Source organism: Sceloporus undulatus, chromosome 5 (genome assembly GCF_019175285.1).
Source record: "Sceloporus undulatus isolate JIND9_A2432 ecotype Alabama chromosome 5, SceUnd_v1.1, whole genome shotgun sequence".
In the NCBI taxonomy this organism is placed as follows: domain Eukaryota; kingdom Metazoa; phylum Chordata; class Lepidosauria; order Squamata; family Phrynosomatidae; genus Sceloporus; species Sceloporus undulatus.
Genome location: NC_056526.1, coordinates 144,529,675 through 144,551,510, shown reverse-complemented (window position 1 = coordinate 144,551,510; position 21,836 = coordinate 144,529,675). Strand labels below are relative to the sequence as shown.

Sequence of the window (21,836 nt, the reverse complement as noted above, 5' to 3'; positions counted from 1 at the left end):
GAGGTTGCCTGACAACACTGGATTCCTCGGCTTAGTAATGGAAATGAGCACCACCCTCTACAGTTGGACATGACTAGACAATCATGTCAAAGGAGAAACCTTTACCTCTACCTCCCAGTGTCTTTGTCCACTATTCCACACTACTGCTACACAAACTTACTTCTTTGTGCAGTATGAATAGTGTTGGGAATTTAGCTTTTGTAATGTAAATAATTTATTCTTGGAATAGCAGGTGGATCCATAACATTTCCTAAATTAACTGTTTTCACACAAAAAAATAGGGAATCTAGGGAAATTGCATATATTTAACAAAATAACTACAAACAAAAGTTTCTGTTTGATGTCTGGAATCCAGAGCTTGTCTGCTCCCTTAAGATGTATCATGAGAAAATTGCTTTTGCTTGTCACCATCCTCTATATGTTGTTGCAAATGTGTAAGAATCACCTCATGCAGACTATTTCCTACAGGTACTTGGTGACGCAGAGAGAATGAAGTATGTACTGCAGTGTGTGCCATGTACTGGTTTTGCGGCATGAACACACTTTCTGAACTGCTAACTTTCTTCTAACCCTGTTTTCTTGAGGCAAGAAAAAGACCAGAGTGGTGTGTTCTCCCCCTAAAGTACAGTATCATGAAGTCTACTTCCATAACTTTCTAGAGGATAATATAAAGACCCTGTTCAGTACCCAGTGACTTGGTTAGGGATCCAATGATAGATCTCTGATTGGTAAATGGAGTGGAGTAGCCAGACCTTTTCCAATACTGCTTGCTCATGTTGAAGTGTAAAACATCTGTGTGAGTAGCTTCAGGACTTCAGAGTAAGTCAGGGAGGCGGGATATGGGTCAGTATAGCATAGGGTCCATATGCATATCTTTACAATACGGTGAAGGGATGTTGAATTGAGGTCTGAGAGTATGTGGGATTTCCATGGCCATCGGGGATTCAAACCCAGGTCTCTTAGAATTCTAGTCTGACACACAAACCAACATGCTGGGTCTAACATGCAGTATTATATATCAATGTACTTTCATCCATTGTATTGCCAAGCCCACTTTCTCATATTATCTGTATTACATTGTTGGCTGGCAAGGATGGAGAAATACAATATGATGCTGCAGCAAGAAATAAGCACTGCTGCACGATTTAGAGCTACTTGGATGAAAGATGGGACTTAAATATAACAAATAATATTCAAAGACTGTGTATGGCCCTTAAAAATGGGTGTCATTTTTAGTAATATATTCTCTCTTGAAATGTGTTGTTCACTCAAATCAATAATATGTGGTAATGGCTGTAGAGTTCTGATAAGATCAATAGTAGCTGAGAGCAGGTTCATTCAGTTTCATGTTTCTAAGTTTTGGCAATTTTCAACAGTAAACTCCAGAGACTTGCCAATGAATTGTTTTTAAAAGGGGAAGTGTAAAGGCAAATCAGTTTTCTGTAGAGCAAGTGTTTCATTCCAAACAGGCCTTAAGAAAATCTTGGAGAAACTGTACATGCTTTTCAAACCTTTGAAACAGTTGAGTGCTAAATTAACTTGTAGGTAGACTTTGTCATGCTTTTGTGCCTATTATGGTCATTAACATTGTGGTTTTGAAACTAAAGCTGACAGCCCTTCTCAATAAAAACTGACTCTCTTGATTAGAGATTAAAGTTTTAATCCCTGGTGATTGTTCATTGCTACAAAACTTTGGCACTTAGTGCATAACAAAAAAATGTTCCAGAACTGCCAGAATTTGGGTGTGGAACGGGGATGAGAGTGAATGTGAGGAGTGGGTGGATGTGCAGATATCCAATAGAAAGCAGCCTTACAGAACATTTGTGGAAAGGGCAAATAAATTCAGGAAAGTGAAGAGTAGGCAAACTTGTCTAAGGTGATTTCCTACTGTGGAGGACATCATAAATCAGCCTTCACTGCATCACACATATGTTATGTATTGGCTGAAACAAGCACCAGTTCTTGATGTCTGTTGAAATAACAAAAAAGGAGGTCAGTGCCCACCTTACTAGTTAGGGCAAAAATTCATAAATTTAGAAATCTTACCACTTCTTCAGTCAGTATATGCAGTAGTTGGAAAAGAGGCAGGACATGACTGGTTCTCTTAACATCATCAGTTTCTTTTCAAAGAGCCAAAATGTTGCATTACAGAAACAGGTTACTATTTGCTGAGCAATTGGGAAAAATACTGTCTTTATAGTTTTCCTCTTTTCTGTAAGCTAGTGATCTGTGGATTTAACTGCCTGCAGAGCTCTATGCCTATATTATTTAATGATTATTTAATTGACACAGATGTGCACGTGTCACTGCCTGTTGAATAATATGGGGCACGACCGTTCATGTTTTTTCCTTATCTGTAGGGGCCCCTGGAACCAAATGCCCATGGGTGGGAAGGGTCCCATGTATACTGTTTTATTTTTTTAAAAGTTGAATATAGTAGGATGAAGCTTGCCCTTGGATGTCAGCTCTGTTGGTTAAATACGATGCATGCTACTATTATAATGAATTATAAACTCTTGTTTTGGTTTGGTGTGGTATCCATAATCTTAGTGAGAGTGAGCATTTCTAAGAAAGGTATATGCATCAGAAATGCAAATATGCCAAGCTGTTATTTGAGCTTGTTAAACTACAGTCAGTCCTCTTGTAGAGATGATGATGCTCTAAATTTCCCCTTTACTAAGCCATGGTTTGGCATAATCAAGCTAGCTTTCTATTATGGCTTGTAAGTCAATTGCAAGCCATATTGTTGTTTCAAGAAGTCATTGTACTAATGTACAGTTTCATTTAATTAGCAGTGGTTTGGTGTGATGATCTGGATTGACTCTTAGGGCCTATTCAAATTTAGTACTAAACAATTATTTGGTATTGTATAAATAAACAAGCCTAGAGGGCCCTAAGGCTCATGCCTTCCTTCTTTTACCTCACTTAGTAATTCTCTACTTCTGATCCTTTTTGGTTGTGCTTGGCCTTGTCTTCAAACTTCGCTTGATTCCACCTGTTAGAAGAACTGTTAGAAGTATGTGGTGCTGCAAACTTGAATTGGAAATAGGAAAAAGTAGGGAGCGAAGAGGAAGCATTTAAATTTTAAGGCTCCTGTGGGTAACAACAAACCAGTACATTGCAAAAAACAAAAATAAAAAAACCCAAAGAAAAGCAAAAACCAAACCGAAAACATTGATTTGTAATAGTGTTAAGAAGTCAAAGTAATGGCAGAGCTTAGATTGCAGCACTAGTGATTGAAAAGGCAACCTGTTTTCCGTTGAACGCATTTTGAAATGGATCCAGATCCCTGAACTCTAGGTTTAACTTGAGAATGCTCAGCTCATTGACAGTAATCTTGGTTTCCATACCCTTACCTTTAAAAAGGAGGTAAATAATGGAAAGGTTGGATACTAGAGCCCTTGTAAAATCCTGGATACTTCCATGGCAATATGTGAAGTCTTTTGAGGCCGCTGATACTGTCCCTTTACTTACTCAAGGTGGGGGGGGGGATGGTAGGGAAACCTCAGATGTGCTGATAGGACCCAATTTGAATCTTTTCTAAAGCTCCATTTAATTCTGGCCTTATTACAATTGGCCATTCTGAGTTGGGTGCTAGAGTGTTGAATAATTATTAATTGTACTTCATACCGGTTTTGCTAGCATGCTGCTTATTTTTTATGTTGTTTTGGCAAGCTTCTTTAATACCAGTTGTGGAAATCATACAACTTCGCAGCACTCCTCAGGACTCTGAGGCTCAGAGGTGGGCAATAGGTAATCCTGCATGTATTATTAGACTGCAGACACCATAATTAATAGCCAGAATGGCAAATACTGGACAATGATGGGCCCTGCATTTCCCCATCATGTTGTTCACTCCTACACTAACACTGAAAAACACATGATATATATGATCTATAATATGCCAAAATAAATAATATTGCTCAGTATTTACTGATTAGGACAAGGACAACAGAAGAGTTCCCACTATGAATTATTGCTTTGAGTGTCTACTCATTACTGTTATGATCCAACTTAGTTTTTATGGAAAAGCCGTAGAAAGAAGGAATTACGTTTGCAAGTGTTTTCTAACTTACAATGCTCTTTCTCAAATTAGTGTCTGGTTCACCAGTGTATGTGAAGCCTGTAGTGCAACCTGCAAAAATATATTCTGTGAAGTCATCAAAACAGAACATTATGACACCATAAAGTAGATTCCAGGAAATAGAATGCATTGTTCAAGATGAATTTGAAGGATTGTAGTTATGCCTAAATGTTCCCTCATCTGGGATCTTTACATGAATATTCCATTTTATTCCAATATTTCTAAGGACTTGAAGCGGTCCTTACCAGCTGGACTTGGTTTGTCTGAAACTCAGATTACATCACATGGCTTTGACAGTACTAAAGAGGGCATCATTGAAGCTGGACCTTTTCAAGGTAATAAAAATTAATCATGAACATTGCATATTACTAAAAAAAATATGTTACTGTTTGATAAAGGATTCTATATAACATACATTGTTGTTAGTGATGTGTAAACAATTACTTCAATAAAAGAATGCGTGCATTAGCAAGTCTTTCACTAAATTTGTTTATGATAAACAGCAGAGTTCTAAGGCTATTTTGTGGAAAACAATAGTTGGGATTTAGTCAGTACTGTATAAACAAAGTGGTTTGTTACAAAGAAGAGCTGTGAAGGCCTGGGGAAAAAAATGGGAGAAACTTTTTTTCCCATTTTTGTCAGAATTTTTTCCTGTTTTTTAAAGAGGTTTTTTTTTTTTAAATTCTGGGCCTTCCCATCTTTACAAATAACAGCCTCTATTTGGTGGCAATAGCCTTTGTTCGAAGCAGCCATAAACATGCATACAAGTTTTCATTCTGGTTCCTCCAATATTTTATAAGTAGGAAATGTATTGGTTCTATAAAGATGTATGTTCATGGTGTATGTCCCATTTTCAGGTCCCTCATCACTACCTATATCACCTGTTATATCACCCAGCAATGCAGCAGCTAGCAGATTGGCTGGACAAGGGAGTGATTTAATTATTCCGAAAGGTATTCGGAGGTTGAAGCAGATAACACCCTTGCTAATATAATACTAACAAGTTGGCATACAGTTACTTGACTTGTGATTACTTTCCTTTCTGTGACTAAGTATAGCATCAGCTTTTTCATGGTCCTGTCGCTTGGCAAAGTAATGGATGTCTTTTTCTTTCTGCATACTATCTTCCTCCTATATTAAGCATGGTCTAATCAATATCCTCATCAAGAAAATAAAATATAAAAAATTACAAATCAGACATTAAATTTGTATTTAACCTTGGTATCTTACTAAGTAATAATCACATTTAATGCCCTGTTTTAACTGGATATATATATTTTTGATGAACCTACGAAAGGGTTACTGGAAACTGAGCAAAACAGTCCCATCTAGGTGCCTGTTACTCTCAAAATATTGAGTATTTCCTTGGTCACTTGCATAGCTCTTTTCCAGACATCACGTATGGCGATATTTATAGAAGTTGTCAGCAGTCAGCATTGTCAAAAACTTCTGAATGCACCTGAGGTCTTAAACTGTATCTATCTTGCATGGCTAGAATGGTAAAGATATTATCAAAGGTCATACAACGTTGTGCACTGAACTGTTGTGCTAGCTGCTTGGTATAAAAAGATTATACTTTGCAGCCATTCAAAGTCTGCATATTTGGAAATACAGTGTGCCCACATCATATGCGGGTGCACCTTATGCAATTTCCAGCTGCGTTGGAAAAAACCCTGGCGCACCCCAGAAGAAGTAATGGGGCGCACCGCAGGCACAAATCCCATTACTTCTAATGGAGCTTGAGCTTACGCAAGTTTTCCTTACGTGGTGGGGGTCCAGAATGGATCCCCGTGTAAAAGAATGGCGCACTGTAAAATGATGGGTTTTTTAAAAAAATTGTTGATGCTTTGATTATAGTGAAATTGTAACCTTATTGAGTTATTTCGTAGTACTTAGAAAACATTTGAAAATTTTAAATTGTAGGTTAGCATGCTTTTTAATAAGATGTATCCAGCATATAAAAATGATCTCACAAGCAAGAATTAATACTGCCAATTAATTCTGATGTTAACAAGCATTGTTGTGAAGTAGAACATCATAGATCACAAATACAATGGACCTCATATATTGATGGGTTAACCACCCACAGATTAAAGCTTCTGCAGGTTGCCCTGTCCTATATATAACCAATGACAGTATGTGCTCATCGCCATCTATTGACTAATATAGGCTTGAGCTCTTGTATTTTTCTCCCTGCAAGGGCCTCCAGAACCAAATCCTCATGGGTAAGGACCCACTGTATGTTTCAGAGATATTCTGCAGTTTGTTTGTTTTTAACATTACTTGTTATTTATTTAAAACATTTTATTACTGTTCACTAATGACAGTTTAGCAAGTGGCTTTGTTTATAGAGTTGGAAGAGACCACAAGTTGTTCTGATGATGGTGTGCCCTCAAGTCGCTTCCTAATGTGATTTTCAAGTAGGTAGTTTACCCACCAAAATTAAATTAAAAAGTATAAAACCATAAAATTTTGAAAGTACAAGAAAAATTAAATCTCAAACAAACCCAGTAACAAGTAATACATCTGTTAATTTTTAAAATAGTTTAGAACTAGTTTTATTTGAAAGCATTGGGACTAAAAATATATGTAAAACCCCAAGTAAGCCAAGAGCAAATCAAAAGGTAAATAGTGAAAAACCCTAGAATCCATGCACTATTCCTACTTTGGCCAGGGGAACCAAGTACTGTAGACCTTAGGCTTTACATGGATATACGTGGACAGAAGTGATATTTTGAGTAACTTGACTCCATGCTGTTCAGGCCTTTGAAAGTTAATGTCCACATTTTGTCTTTGGATCTAAAATGGATTTCTTAAAATAAGTATTCTGTCAGTCAGATTCTGTCAACCGTTTTGCTGCCTTATCTTGGACTAAGAAAATTTCCAAGTTTTTTCAAAGGTAGTCTCAGTTTTAACATTTTTCACTTGTCCAATCTTTTCTTGGTTATCTCTTTTTACATAGGTCTTACTTAGCATATCAGTCTAAGCTAATAGGCACTCCAAATCACCATGACCACCTATATCCCCAGTAAATGCTAAATCCAAGAGTACTTCCCAGCTAAATACATTTTCTTTTAGGGTAGCTTTCTCCAACTTGGTGCCCTATATATGCATCAGACCCAACTAGAATGGCCAGTGTCCTGGAAAGACAGAAGTTGTACTCTAAAATATCTGGGGAGAATCAGAGTGGGTGAGCCAGCTTTAAAAAGAGTGCATCCCTTACAAAAGAGGTCAGACCTTATTCAGCTGGGCAAAGAATCCACCCATTAACAATACAGTACTGTACTTTCCTCTTGTCTGGATTAAGTCTCAGTTTTCTGACCATTCAATCCATTACCACACCCAGGCACTGATTCATAACAGCCAGTGCCTCACTTGGCTTTGATGAACAGGAGAGAAGTTTCTGGGTGTCATGCACATATTGGTGAGATCTCTTTACAACCTCTCCTAAGAGCTTCATGCAGATATCAAATAGCATAGAAGATAGAAGAGCACTGTGAAATTCCATAGCAAAAAGCTGCCAAGGGTAGAGGAATAGCAACACCACCACCCCATCCCAATGCCTTCAGGGGAGAGGAATTGGCCATTTAGGTAGACTCTGCAACACTGCAACAATCAACTCAGGCTTCAGTGTTTTGCCTTTTTCTGGATCTTTCTAATGCAGCGGTTCTCAACCTATGGGTTGAATGACCCTTTCACAGGGGTTGCCTAAGACCATAGGAAAACAGATATTTCTGATGGTTTTAAGAACCGAATTTTATGGTTGCGGGGGTCACCACAACATGAGGAACTATATTAAAGAGTCACAGCATTAGGAAGTTTGAGAACCATTAGAATCTAATGGATATTTGTAATAAGAATGAACTTGAAAAAGTGAGGGAAGAATTCCCTACATATATGTGAACTAATTACAGCATGGTAATGGTGTCCATTTTGAATTCATTGTTTTGTTTGAGATTCTTCTACTAATCTGTTTACATGAATGGATTCCACTTTATCTCTTGATTTGAGGGTCTTAATTTTCGAAATGTATTAAGAGTCTTAATTTTTGTGGTGGCAGGCTACACTGAAACATATTACTTTTGAACACCCTAAAGAATGATGACTATATGATCTCTGAAAAAGCTTTCTGGTTGATCTGAATGCAGTTTTTCTCTCTTCTATGCATTGCTGTGTCTTTGCAGTAGTCACTAAAATTAGCTGGGAACCTCAGGCCTATGGAACCTCCCCGGCTGGGCTCTGCTTCCCTTACTTAAAGTATTCTGATTCTCTCATAATGCCAGGTTTAGCATTAATAGAATTAAATGTATTTCATTGACATCAAAGACATGTTTCAAATATAAATTTCATCATAGGGATCAGTGGGTGGGGAAGATCTAATGAGGCCACAAGACTCTTTTTTGAAAGAAGTATTTCACTGTTTCCAACCTTGCATGGGAGTGCAACTGTAGGGAAGGTTGTACTGGTGACGTTTTAGTCCCTGTTTCTATTTTGTGTGAATGTGTGAGTAAGAGAAGAGGGTGGCCATTTATTATTAACCTATTCACATTCAAAAGTGATGTCTATCTTTGACATGTGATTCCTTGGGCCAGAAGAAAAGTCCCCACTTTCTGAAGCTCTGTGGGCTTACTCAGGACTACTTCACATATACCTTACTACATGTAAGAGCACCTGAAAGGGGAGATGAATAATGTACATAAAACACATAGTAGGCATAACGTAGGCATCTGACACAATTGCAAGTTCCCAGCATGTCATGTTGTGAGATTTAGTAGGTGCCTGCTTCATATTTAAAAGGTTTATCACACTGGCAACTGCAGACATATTAAAAAGAATCCTCATTTTTAATAAATTTGAAGTTTCCTGAGTAACCTCTTTCTGAAATTGTGAGTGAGGTGCTGTAGAAGTAAGATGGGACTGGAGAGTGAGAAATGCCACTGTTCCATTGACAGCATAAAGCATCTATGAGGTAGACTTTGCACTTACTGCAATAGTTAATTGCAAAAATAGTAATTAATAGTCAGGTGGATCTATTTCTACCCTTCATTGTGTCTTAGTCATGGGGAAGTCTGTTCTCATTCCTGATGGAACTTTTTTTTCCTAAATGAGAAGATGTTGCTAGATAAAACAGGCAGAAGTACTCTTGCAAATTGATACAATGCCTCTTAATTGTGAAGCAACTCCCACTGAGCTTGATAGCATTTGCTCCCAATTAAATATGCTTAGGTTTGCAGCTGTGGTTGTTGTGGTGAGATTTGAAAGGGTTACTATTCATGAGCTTTAGTGAAACATATTCCTGGGATTTTTTATAAATATAGATATAAAATATAATAATGTCTGGGAAAATCCTACCTGTGTTTTATCCCATTCAGTTTTGGTAAATTGTGTGTTGGAACAATTTTTCTAGTTTTATACTGTGAATAATTACCTGCCAAATGCATTAATGAATTGGGTCGGCTCTATAGAATTTTCTACCAACCTGCTAGTTCAAGAGAATCAGAATATTTTAAAGCTATTTAATTAAGAGCTCCAAAATATTAGTAATACTAACTTAAAAACAAATGCCTGAACAATCATTAGTATAATAGTAACACAAAGATGAATGAGCTATACCTTTTAGAGTTAAACTGAAAATACTTTTATTCATAGCCTTTTGTTTAATTCAGCTACTGAAGTCAGCTACTTAATGTTTGGACTTGATTTCTTACATATGGCTTAAACAGGCAATGTAGGAATGCAACAAAAAAGTGGACCAGTTGTTCTAGCAGAGGAGACAAAGAATCCAGCAATGGAAAAACTAGAGCTTGTAAGAAGATGGAGTCTGAACACTTACAAGGTTTGTATTGGCTTCACTGTTGCAGTTGTGGTATATCACATGTAAAAGGATTTGGTATTTTACCAGAACTTGAAGGCTGAGAGACTGGCATGGGTTTTAAAAACTTAATCTTTTGTCACAGTGACTTTTGGGGGTGGGGAAAGAGAGGTTTTTGAAAAAGTGATGTGTAATAAGGAACATAATGTTTTTTCAAGTTTATTTCTCTAAGCTTATTTTGAGTACTGGGTGAGCTTGATTGCCTTCAAGTGGGATATTCACTAATGCTGTGATTTCTTTAAGCTACCCATAGGACATATGTTTTCATGCACCCATATAACTGTACTGAAACTAAGTAGATAAAAACAACAGTGGAGACATTCAAAATGGTTGTCTCCTAACAGAACTGCTGAATTTGGTGAGAATTTGCATCACTAATTGAGTTTCATAGTTATGCCTGTTTATGGTATGTCTTATAGTCAGGATTTCAGATTGCAAGCCAAGAGGTAATTTGTTTGTCTATGGAGCTGCTTTGTGATCAGGGTGGAGATTTTTATGTCATCTTGCAGCAGGTTCTCAGCAAGGTTAATGCCACTCCCTTAATCAGGAAAAAAATCATTCCTTACTGTGACAAGAATCCCTCACTCGTTCAGATTGCTCCTACAACTGCATATATACCTGTAATTAAAAATACAAAAAACTTCTGAATGATATTTTGCTTGTCTGGTATAATTATTTTCTGTATTCCATAAACAGTGACCATGTCAGTTTCAACCTGGAAAATAGAAAAACTCAAGAATATACTGTATAGCTAGCCATCAGTGAATTTCTTGTTCAGATACCTATGGTAGTTAACAAGATACACCTTTCTCATGGCAAGGAGTCATATCTCATATATAGCATATATACTCGTGTATAAGTCAACCTCACATATAAGTCGAGGTCAGGTTTTGTGGCCAAAATTATGAATTTTGATATGATCCATTGATAAATTGAGGGTACAATTTAGGGGCATGTAACAAAGGATATAAAGGACAAAGCAAGAGCATCAGTGAAGCACCAGTCATCACATGCACACTCTCTCCTTGCAAGTGCAGTGGGTCTTTGGAATCTCTCTAGCAAACCAGCAACAAACACACACACTATACAGAAACGCAGCTCCTTTCTGTGCAAATCCAGCAGGACCTTTGAATCTACCTAGCAAACCAGCAACACACACACACACACACACACACACACAAACACACCTCCTTTCCTTGCGAATGCAGCAGGACTTTTGAATCTCTCTAGCAAACCAGCAACAAACACACACACACAGACTCTTCTTGATTGGGCAGCGCTGCCAAAATAAGGAAATTGGAGTGATCGGTGGGACTTCTTTTAGGAACATTCTGAGCAGGATTATCGTATTGACCTGTATATTGGATTTGGAGGTCAATATTTTGGTATTCATTTTTCAACTTATAGACGAGTATATACCGTATACACTCGCATGGAGAAACTAAACAGGCTTTTCCACACCATTCACAAATATGTCATGGAACAAATTCAGCTTGTTTTGTCTTCAACCCTATGTGCCTCCCATATAGCAACTGACATATCATGGGAGAACAAGCTACATGCTTGCTTCAACACACTTACATTAGATTGGTGCAATTTAGTTCCTGTTTCAACAACGAATGAGGAAAAGGTTATATTGAATAAATGCAAGTACATTGTAAAGAGTCAAAGCAGTATGCTATGAATAATCGTGCAGTCTGTCTACATTTCATAGTGCATACGTGACTGAGAGCCATGTCAGAGGATCACTGGATTAAATCGATTTTTAATATCACAATAAAACCTTTGTAGTTAGCAATAGCAATGACACTTGTATTTCTATGTCACTTTATAGTGCTGAGCACTCTGTGAACGGTTTACAATGTATTGGCTAATTGGCCACAACAAGCTGGGTACTCATTTTATGGGCCTACAAAAGGATGGAAAGTTGAGTCAACCTGGAGCCCTGCAGGACTGAACTCACAATGTTTTGGCTTCAGTGCCGGTATTTAACCAGTGTGCCACCAGAATTCGGATTTCATATGATTAGATTCATTCCCTTATTTTAAAAAACACATATCTATTGTGAAGTCAAAGGCTTTCATGGCCAGCATGCAGGTTTTTTTTTGGGGGGGGGGGTATTTTCAGGGTATGATGCTGTGATCTAGAAGAGTTTATTCCTGACATTTCACCAGCAGCTGTAGCTGACTGGTTGAAAGGAGGCGATGTGCATGTTAATCTGTGTATTGTCTTGTTGTTGGATGGCAAGGCCTACAGGGTGTCCATTTATTTAATGAGTGGAATGTAATCCTTGTGGATCTTGGGAAGTCCATACAATCTTGGAGGGAGAGTCTCAGATTTGGATAAATTTTGGCATGTGGTTTTTTGGAATTAGGAGTTTTTAATCAAGGTGTTCATTTTCCTGGTGATTTTGTTGGTCAGGTCTTGTTTCAATTTTTTGTATATTGCAGGATCCAGGAGTTCCTTGATTTTTTGTTTATATTGTTCTGTTTCGGTGATTACTGTGGCATTGCCTTTGTGTGCTGGGAGAATGATGATTTCTGGGTGTGAATTGAGGTCCTTGATGGGTTTTTTCTTTTTCTTTTTTGGTTATGTTAATGGATGGTGGTTTCCCGTTGCTGTTTCTCCTATCTCTTCCGTTTCCTTCTCTGGGAGATGGTGGAGGGTGGATTCAACCTGGGCAATGATGTCCTCAACTGGTGATGGTAACTGCAAAGTTGCCTCTTTTGGCCAGAATGGATGTTTTTTCTTTTGAAAGTTGCTGCTCTGTCAGATCGATAATGGTTCTTGATGTGTCCAGCAAGGGTTTCAGCTGATGCTTGTGACACTTGTTGAATTTTTGTTTCTGTCTTTCAGTGTGGTCTGCCATATCTTTTTCCATTTTTCTGTAGGTGAGGCTGCCAATTTTGTCCCAGGCTTGGATGTTCATTTTTTGACTGATGCTGAGGTGGAGTGATAGCATCTCCTTTTCTGTGTTTGCCAGTTCTTTGTGGGTGGTGTGTATTCTTTCCCATAACAGTGCATGTTCCATTCGGTTGTAGATACGGTTGGCCTGTGGAGATTTTAAGGTCCTTTTTGCTGTGAGAAAGTATGGTATGGTATCTGTGTCTCTGCAGCATAGCAGGAAGGCTGGTGAGCAGAGTAGATGTGCTCTCCTGTTCCAAAGTTTTTCCAGTCTCTTGGTGTCTTGGAACAGTTTCTCCCCATAGAGATGTCCAACGTGAAATCGAAGCCTTTCATGGCCGGCATCTGTGAAATTCCAGCATTCTTTGAAGATGTCAGCCATAGCTGCTGGCAAAATGTCAGGAATAAACTCTTCTAGAACACGACCTCATAGCCCCAAAAACCCCCACAAAAAACCTACACACATTTATTTCTTGAAAACCTGTTGGAATAAAAAAGTCTTTGTCAACTGGTGTAAGGAAAGCAATTAGGGGGCTGTTCTAATCTCCACTGAAAGGGAGCTCCAGAATCTAGGGGTAGCCACTGAGAAAGCCTTGTCTTATGTCTCCAATAGACATGCTTATGAAGACAATGAGATGGAGAGAGCGCTATCTCCTGAAAATCTCAAAGCCCAGACTCATGTGGGAAAATGTGATCTGTCAGATATCCTGGACGCAAGCTGTATATAGCTTTGTAATAAACTGTGCTTCAGATTTTGCCCAGAAACAGACAAGTAGCCTTTGTAGCTGTGTAGCAAGGAAGTTGTATGCTCTTTAGACCAGTTGAACAATTTTCAAAGGCATCTCAAAGCATGTTTCAGTAATCCAAAGGGGACGTAATTAAGGCATTTATCACTATGACCAGATCTGACATCAGGCATAGTTAGCATGTTAGCTTTAACTGTGCAAAAGTATTCCTAGTAATCACAAAAAACGGGACTCCAGGCTCAAGACTGAATCCACGAGTACATCCAAACAGTAAGTGTGTGTCAGGAGGAGAGAGTTAATTTCCTCCAGCATTGACTGAATCTCTATGTGTTCATGTATCTGTTTCAACCTCTGTCTTATCTAGGTTAACCTTCAATTTGTTTGTCCCTTTCCAGTCCATTATTGATTTAAAATCAAAACAACTTCACTAAAGCTTAGTATAAGGGAAAAACAAAGTTAGGAATCATCTGAATACTAGTGGAACTGAACCCCTAACTTCCAGACAGCCTGTACCAGTGCTTTCATGTGCATGGGAGACAAGATAGAACCTTCAGGGAGTACTTTGTCTTGTCCAACAGACAAAAAGTCACATGGGAATTCTCTCCACATCTTTCGGGTTCATCCCCTCCAGGAAGGAATGGAATCACTGTAAAAATGCTTCTAAGTCCCACCCCAGAAAGGCAGCCCAGAAAGCAAAAACTGCTAAGAGGTCCAACAGGGACACACTTACCTTATTCAATTTCCAGTGAAGATCATTTACTGAGATGATGAAAGCTGTCTCCATCCCACAACCAGACCTAAAAGATTGAAATAGATTGGAGCTGGGGCCACTACCCATTCCAGTACATTGCCCCAAAATAGAGTGTTGAACACTGGCCAAAAGTTAAACAACATGGATTCAAGGACGGGTTTTTAACAGAGGTCTTACAGCTGCTTCCTTTAAGTATGTTGAAGCTCTGCCTTATAAGGGGACATTGACTACACCCTTTTGGGGCCATTTTAATTAGCCTCAAAGGATAAGGATCTAGTGTACATATGCTGTACTGCACCAGTAATCCTATTCACATATTTAGGCTGTACAAATAAAAAATAAGACATTATTATTGGAGAGGCAAATGCTTAGCTTGTTAGGGTAAGAAATTCATATGGCATGTGCTTTTGCTCATACCCACGTGTCAAGGCAAGAAAGGATTAGGGTGGTAACCTAACTGTCATTCTGAAGCATGGGCAGGTTCTAGCATCTATGAAAATGAGACTGCATATAAGTAAAGTTACCATTACACTGGCACTAGATAGGGATTGTATTTCTCACAGTAGCTATTGATTCCATAAGCAAGAAGCAGTTGAAGAGGGAGGAGATTGGGGACAGCTATGTCCACTCATGTGAGAGGAATAGGTTTATATTTATCTCTTCTTTCCTGAACATGAGGAGCATTACATTAGCTATTACATGAATCAAGCAGCTTTTAGCTTTTGAAGAGGGGTAGCTGCGCAAGTGAGGAACAAGAAATCTTTGTGCATTCTTTCTGGTATCTGCTTGGCTCTTTAGAATACTGATCAGCTTTGTTACAGCATTCTAACTTAAAGTGCTCTTAAAAAGGGACTAACACTAAAGTCATCTGTTCTCCATTTTTCAGGATGAGTTAATCTTTTTAATGAGCTTCCCCCCCCCCCCCGAAACCTCTACATAGCAGAAATAACCCAAAATGACATTTTCCCTTTAGCCAGGAAAATACACTTGTTCTCTTTTGTAGGAAAGACCCATTTTGCTTGCTAAAAGGATTATTTTCACAAATAGGAAAAAGTAATTGTTATTTATGATGTAAATCTTCAGTCACATGCTTACTAAGTTAATAGCTTGTTCCTTAAAATGTTATTCCATTCAGATTACCATGTATAGCTCCAGATTCTGCTCACAACTACCACTGCAAAGCATTTTCATAGCCTGCTTCATTGTAATATAAACTGAAATCTGAGCTCTATTATTCAAAATACAGTCAGCCCTCTGTTTTTGCTGGGGATCCATTCTGGACTCCCTGCAAAAATGGAGACTCACACTTATCCAAGCCCCGTAGACTTGAATTGGGTGTGCCCCCGCAAGCATGTGCAGGGCGTGTGCCACGGGGGTGTGCCCCATTGAGGATAATGGAGGTTGTCCCTCTGTGTATAATCAAGAACACGGATCTCAAGTCTGCAAGGAAGGAGGGGCAACTGTACATACTTGTGTTTAACATTGCAGGTTGTTTTTTGTTTGTTTGTTTTGCTATAGGTGAGTTTTGAACCATTCTTCTAGAATACAGTCTAATTAAGCAAAACATGATTTTTAAAAGAGGATGTCTTTACACAGCTATCCCTGGGTCCTCAAGTAGGGAGAAGTCCAGGAATGGAGGGTTATAGATAGCACCTGGAACAGGACAATCTGCACCACTCTTCTAGGGTCACAGACGGGGAAAGTGGGTTAGGAGATGTCAGCACAACTCCTCTGTCAGCTGGGATGGGAAGGGAAGGAGAGGCAAAGGGAAAGCAAGAAGCCTAGAATCTTGTTGGGGAAGAGAATTTGGGCTTGACTGTATTCCCTGTAGTGAGTCCACCCCATCCCTAAGCATCTTTTAAATGTAAAATGAATCTTTTATGCTAAAGTATTTGTCATGGAGATGGCTTTTGAGCAGTGTTACATGAAGGGGTGGTGTGCAGGCCAGTACCATAAGCTTCTGGTCCTGCTGTCAGTTTCCAAAAAATGAAACAAATGCCATAATAACATGGCATAAATATGGTACAGGGTCTGTGGCATGACGGAGCAGGGTTTGGTGGTCCACCATATCAAATAACATACAGTAAGCTGTGCCTTAGAGTACAGTCAGGACTGTCCATTCCTGGGACCCAATTCTTTTTCCTCGGAGAAGGGGCTTCACTTTCTCCCCTTTCATGTTTCGACTTGATTTTAGTAGGGATCTTAATTCCACAACATTTTGCTCTTTCATAGTCAAACACTTCATTATATTTCAAACAGAATAAAGGTAGTTTTAAGACTTCTTTGTGAGTAATAATAAAAACTGCTGTCAATATTATATCAGTATGATTTTGACCACACAACTTCTTTTTTGAGCACAAATTAATCTCCTCACTGAAATAGTCAGTATTTGGAAAGGTGTTTGAAGATGCCAAGCAGGTAAATTTAGTATATTTTAACTGGTGGACATTACAGTATGATTATATGTTGTACTGAGTACAAGGAACATACACTTAATTGTAATCTTAATCATTTTAAATTTTGTTTTGCACACTATGCAGTGTACTCGTCAAATTATCTCTGAAAAACTTGGCCGAGGCTCACGAACAGTAGATCTAGAATTGGAAGCACAAATTGAAATTCTACGGGATAACAAAAAAAAGTATGAGAATGTCTTGAAGCTGGCACAGACCTTGTCAACTCAGCTTTTCCAGATGGTGCATACCCAACGACAGCTTGGAGATGCATTTGCAGACCTGAGTTTGAAATCACTAGAACTCCATGTAAGACTTTGTTTGCATTAGAAAAATAGTCTGTTTACAGGTTCATTGGAAATCGTCACAGTGAAAATGGCTAAAATTGTATTGGAAATGTCTGGTAGAATTATCAAAATATAACAGGATTGAGTTCTTGGCTTGCATTTGAACACTAACATTAGTTAATCTCTGCCAGTTTTAATACTTGTAATATTGTTAGTATAGGACTGAATATACCATATATACTAGACTATAAGTCAATCTCATGTATAAGTCGAGGGCAGATTCCAGAGTCAAAATTGGGGATTTTGATATGACCTGAGGATAAATTTAGACTCATGTAACAAAGGATCTAAAGGATGAAACAAAAGAAAACAATGTCAAAAAAATTACAAAATTCCAGTAGGCATAACTGTTTGTGCTCACACCAAAGGCTGGATGGATGAGGGAGTAGAGAGGGGTCAGTGCTTCCAGGAAAGTTAACAGTTTTGCCTTTCAGCAGGAAATGATTCCTTTTTTATAAGAGTCAAAGTACAGTACTTACATTAACTCGTAGATAAGTCAGCTTAGGTTTTTGGGGTTAATTTTTTGATTAAAATTTCTAGACTTATACATGAGTATATACAGTGAGCCCGCCCCATATGCGGGCTCATTATAGGTGGCTGCCACCTTACACAGAAGCTGCTGGGAGGATGGGGGAATGGCGCGCGCACCCGCGGCATAAAAATCCCATTATATCTAATGTGGCTCAAGCATACATGCTTTTTGCATTACATGGGGGGGTGTCCAGAGGAGATTCCCTGCATAAGGCAAGGGCAGATTGTATAGTATTCCTTTTAGGAGTGTTGTTTTTCCAAAGCAAGGAGACGGTTCTGTACATCTTATATCAAAGAAAAAATATGTATGCTATACTTAAAATCATGTATGTGGAAAGGTGCTGTTGCAAGCCTTTTAAATGGTGAAGACACTTTGAGCGCGACTGATTGAAGATCAGCAAGTTATTTGCACTGGCAGTTTTAAGGTGAGCGTAATTGTGTTACTATAGTGGGTTGACACTCAGTAACATAATTGTATTTCCATTCTGTTAACAGGAGGAATTTGGATACAATGCAGATACTCAGAAACTTCTTGCTAAAAATGGTGAAACTCTCCTTGGAGCAATTAATTTTTTTATTGCCAGTGTGAACACTTTGGTAAATAAGACTATCGAAGACACATTACTGACTGTGAAGCAATATGAAAGTGCCAGGTAATCATGTAGCCACTGTTTACTATCTTTTAAAAGTATATAGCTTTGAGAAATAACCTTATCACTTGTTGAAATTTCAGTTTAGATCACATACAGACATATGCTTGGTTTCAGATATAACCATAATTGGAGCAGATCCATTAATATCCAAGATTAAATAAAATCAAATGGACTTGGATGGTTCTGTTGTAAGTGTGATTAATCTGCCCATTGTCTACAAAGACAGATTTAAATCCTACATATAGATGCTATAATCCTAACAGTTATATTTAGAACCATATGAGGGACCCATGTTATGGAACCAAAGCTTTTTTCCTAGAGTTCCCTGCAGTATAGGAGTGAGAATCATGCTGCCCTTCAGATGTTGTTGCACGGCAGCTCCCAGCATTTTCTATCATTTCCTATTTTAGCTGTGGATGATAGGCATTTTATTTGTATAATCTCTGGTGGGCCACATGGTTCCCTCCTCTGCTGTGGCAGGTCTCTTCCTATTATTGAATCAGCAGTCTTCTGTTCATTATTAAAGTGGCTTTTCTCTTTGAGAATGGCAGCTGATGTGAAAACTGCAAAGAACGTTCTTCCTGTGAAATAAATTACTTTTATGTAGATGGCTTATACACAATGTTACCATTAGCTATTTACATTCTGATGGTGATTAACCTAAACATTTCAAGTTTACAATAGGGAGTTTGAAATCATATGGTTTACAACAGAGTGTATTCAATTTTATCTATTGGCTTGAACATTGAATTGATTATCGTAGGTTAAAATGGTTCAGTTGTACCCTACAGTGCTACTGTATACACGAAAGTGAAGATACTCACATTTGAAGGAGAAGGTAGAGATCTGTGGTACAAAATAGGGATATTCTTTTAATAATAACTATTTGTTAAATTATTAACAGTTTTAATAATGCTGAAAGAATTTTGTGGCAATGAGGCGGCTGAGATGAGTTTTAAAAATGTGAATCTTGGTTTATTCAACTATTGAATGAAGTCTGTAGCAATCATGTTCTAGACATTCTCTGTGCAAAAAGAGACAGGAAGGAGCCCACTGTCAGTTCTTTTACAAACAGACTATTACATGAACTCTATTGTTGAGGCTTCCAACATAGTAGCCAATTTTTGCCAAGCACAGGAATGGAAATATTTTGGTTTGCTTATCTAACTATTTTAACCATGGTGGAAATGTATCTTACTACTCCTGTCCTCCTTTCTATGTCAAATATCCATAAGAGACTCAGATTTAGAATAGAAGGGGTCAAGAAGGAGGGGTGATCCTTTTCTCCATAATTTTATTTAGTTCGGAATAGTTCAACTTTGGAAATTCAGTTGGTCCTTTCCAAATTAGTCTGGTACTTACATGACTATTTCAGTCCATATTGTGTACTCAAATTAGGGTATTACCTCTCTAGCTTGTAAAAACTGTAAAGTATTCTCATAAAGTATATGCTTAGGCTAGGTGTTGCCATGGCTCTCTACAGATTGTATTAACTCTTTCTTCTAAGGATTGAATATGATGCTTATCGCACTGATCTAGAAGAACTGAATCTTGGCCCACGTGATGCAAATACCTTACCAAAGATTGAGCAATCACAACAGTTATTCCAGATTCATAAAGAGAAATATGACAAAATGCGTAGTGATGTATCAGTTAAATTGAAGTTTTTGGAGGAGAACAAGGTAAGGACCTGCATCTTCATATATGCTGTATAACTTATTGGCTGCTCAAAATTCAACTTGAGGTAAAATTCATTGTGTAATCTAATTTGATTTTTAGGTAACAAGAAATCTATCATGCTTTTTTTTTTAACACTACTTGAATTATGGTGAGAACTAAGGGGCCATTCAGACTACCTTTTGTACTGAATTGTAACCCGGATTAAAAGTCGGAAGTTCCCATTGGCACTGGTTTAAACACATCAGAATTAGGGTTTTGCACACCTAATCCAGGTCAAATCCCCCTTAGAGCAGTTTTTCTGAAAGTGGATTATTTTCCATGTCTTTTAGGAAAACCCATTTCTTCCCTGCTACCAGCAAATGTGAACTTGGCCCTGGTCAGGTTCAGGGGAGGGATTTAGGTCAGAGGGAGGGCAGAGAATGGAACATGCCTCCCCTCTCGCAGGCAGCTTTCTCTCTCTCTCTCTCTCTCTCTCTTTTGTAATTTTATTTTTGACAGATTATGCGAATGTTTGTACTACAGGTTGATACATATCAATAGAATGTGTCTGCTTGTACTAAATTTCCCTTTCATTTGCTTGCTGCCATCACAGCAGGTCACTTTGCAAGTGGCATTTTTTAAAAATTATTTTTTTGTGTGTGTGACAGAATATGCGAATGCTACAATACGAATGTTACAAACGTTTCCTTTCAATTTGGCAAACTGATACAATGTGTGACTGCTTTTGTTTATTGTGACAGATTATGCGAATGCTTTGGGATGGAAGGGAAGGGAAGGGAAGAGGCTGGCGTCTGGGGAGGAGGCAAGGGCTTCGGAGATGGCATTGGGCTGGAAGCGAAGGGTAGAGGTTCCAAAGACGAGGAAATGCTGGGCTGGAAGCAAAGGGGAAGCTAGAGGAAGGCTGTGGAAACCCATGACTTTGGGGGAGTCACACACTCTCAGCCTCAGGGTAAAGGCAATGGCAAATCTCCTCAGAACCAATCTTGCCAAGAAAATCCCAGGATGGGGTCGTTTTAGGGGTGCCATAATCTGTAATGACCCAAATACACACAACACACACACACACCTGGAGGTTTTTAAATTTGACAAATTGACAGAATGTGCGCACACTGCCGCCAGTTTTTTTTTTTTAAAGGAGGGGGAAAACACCCATTCGGTTGGCCAATGGCTGTAGGATATGTCACTTTTGACAATAGCGGAAGTGAATTTGATTGACAACAAAGGAGGCTCCATTTTAAAGTGGTACTGCAAATGTGAACTTCAGAGTGGCAAATTGCCCCGATCAAGGTAAAGGGTAGTGGGCACTTGTAACTGGCTGATTCGGTATGGAGGCATCCAGATCTACTCAGTTCTATCCAGAGCAAATGGACTAGTGAAAATGGGGCCTAAGTAATGTTTTGAAATCAGGGAGACTTCTTTTGCTGTGATTAACTTACTTCCCACTGATTTCAGTAGGCTGATTGCTTCTTTTAATCCACAATGTGTTTTTCCCCCTTTGGTGTGCTGTACAAAAACGGTTACAGTATTATATTTAGCAAAATAGAAGCAGGAATTGATAATGCACCCTGCTATTCATAAGGATCCTTTGAGTTCATATGAAAGGACTGAAGAAATGTAGAAATTCACAGTTTAGGAAAGGGAAAACATGGAATACTGCAAGTAATTTGGGGTGCTAAGCTGCAGATTCAAAGGCAAAAGTTTTTGCTTCTGTCATAGATAACAGTCTATCAAAATTGTAATGATAGTTCACCAAAGCTATTAATAATAGTACTGCAAAGGAAAGTGAGGCAGAAACATGGATAGTAGATTCCAGAG

General features: G+C 38.4%; 1 protein-coding gene across 10 annotated transcripts in view; it reads left to right on the top strand.

Annotated features, from left to right (window-relative positions):
- ARFIP1 (ADP ribosylation factor interacting protein 1) overlaps positions 1-21,836 on the top strand; it is a 63,768-nt gene that overhangs the window by 30,281 nt on the left and 11,651 nt on the right. For 9 of the 10 annotated variants that reach the window (XM_042468245.1, XM_042468242.1, XM_042468246.1 and 6 more), the window contains 6 exons: positions 4,311-4,419; positions 4,942-5,037; positions 9,808-9,920; positions 16,898-17,119; positions 18,184-18,341; positions 19,849-20,023. In XM_042468245.1, coding sequence (XP_042324179.1) covers positions 4,311-4,419; positions 4,942-5,037; positions 9,808-9,920; positions 16,898-17,119; positions 18,184-18,341; positions 19,849-20,023 — 873 coding nt within the window. The remainder of the gene's footprint in view (positions 1-4,310; positions 4,420-4,941; positions 5,038-9,807; positions 9,921-16,897; positions 17,120-18,183; positions 18,342-19,848; positions 20,024-21,836) is intronic. The other variant, XM_042468251.1, reaches the window with a different exon arrangement.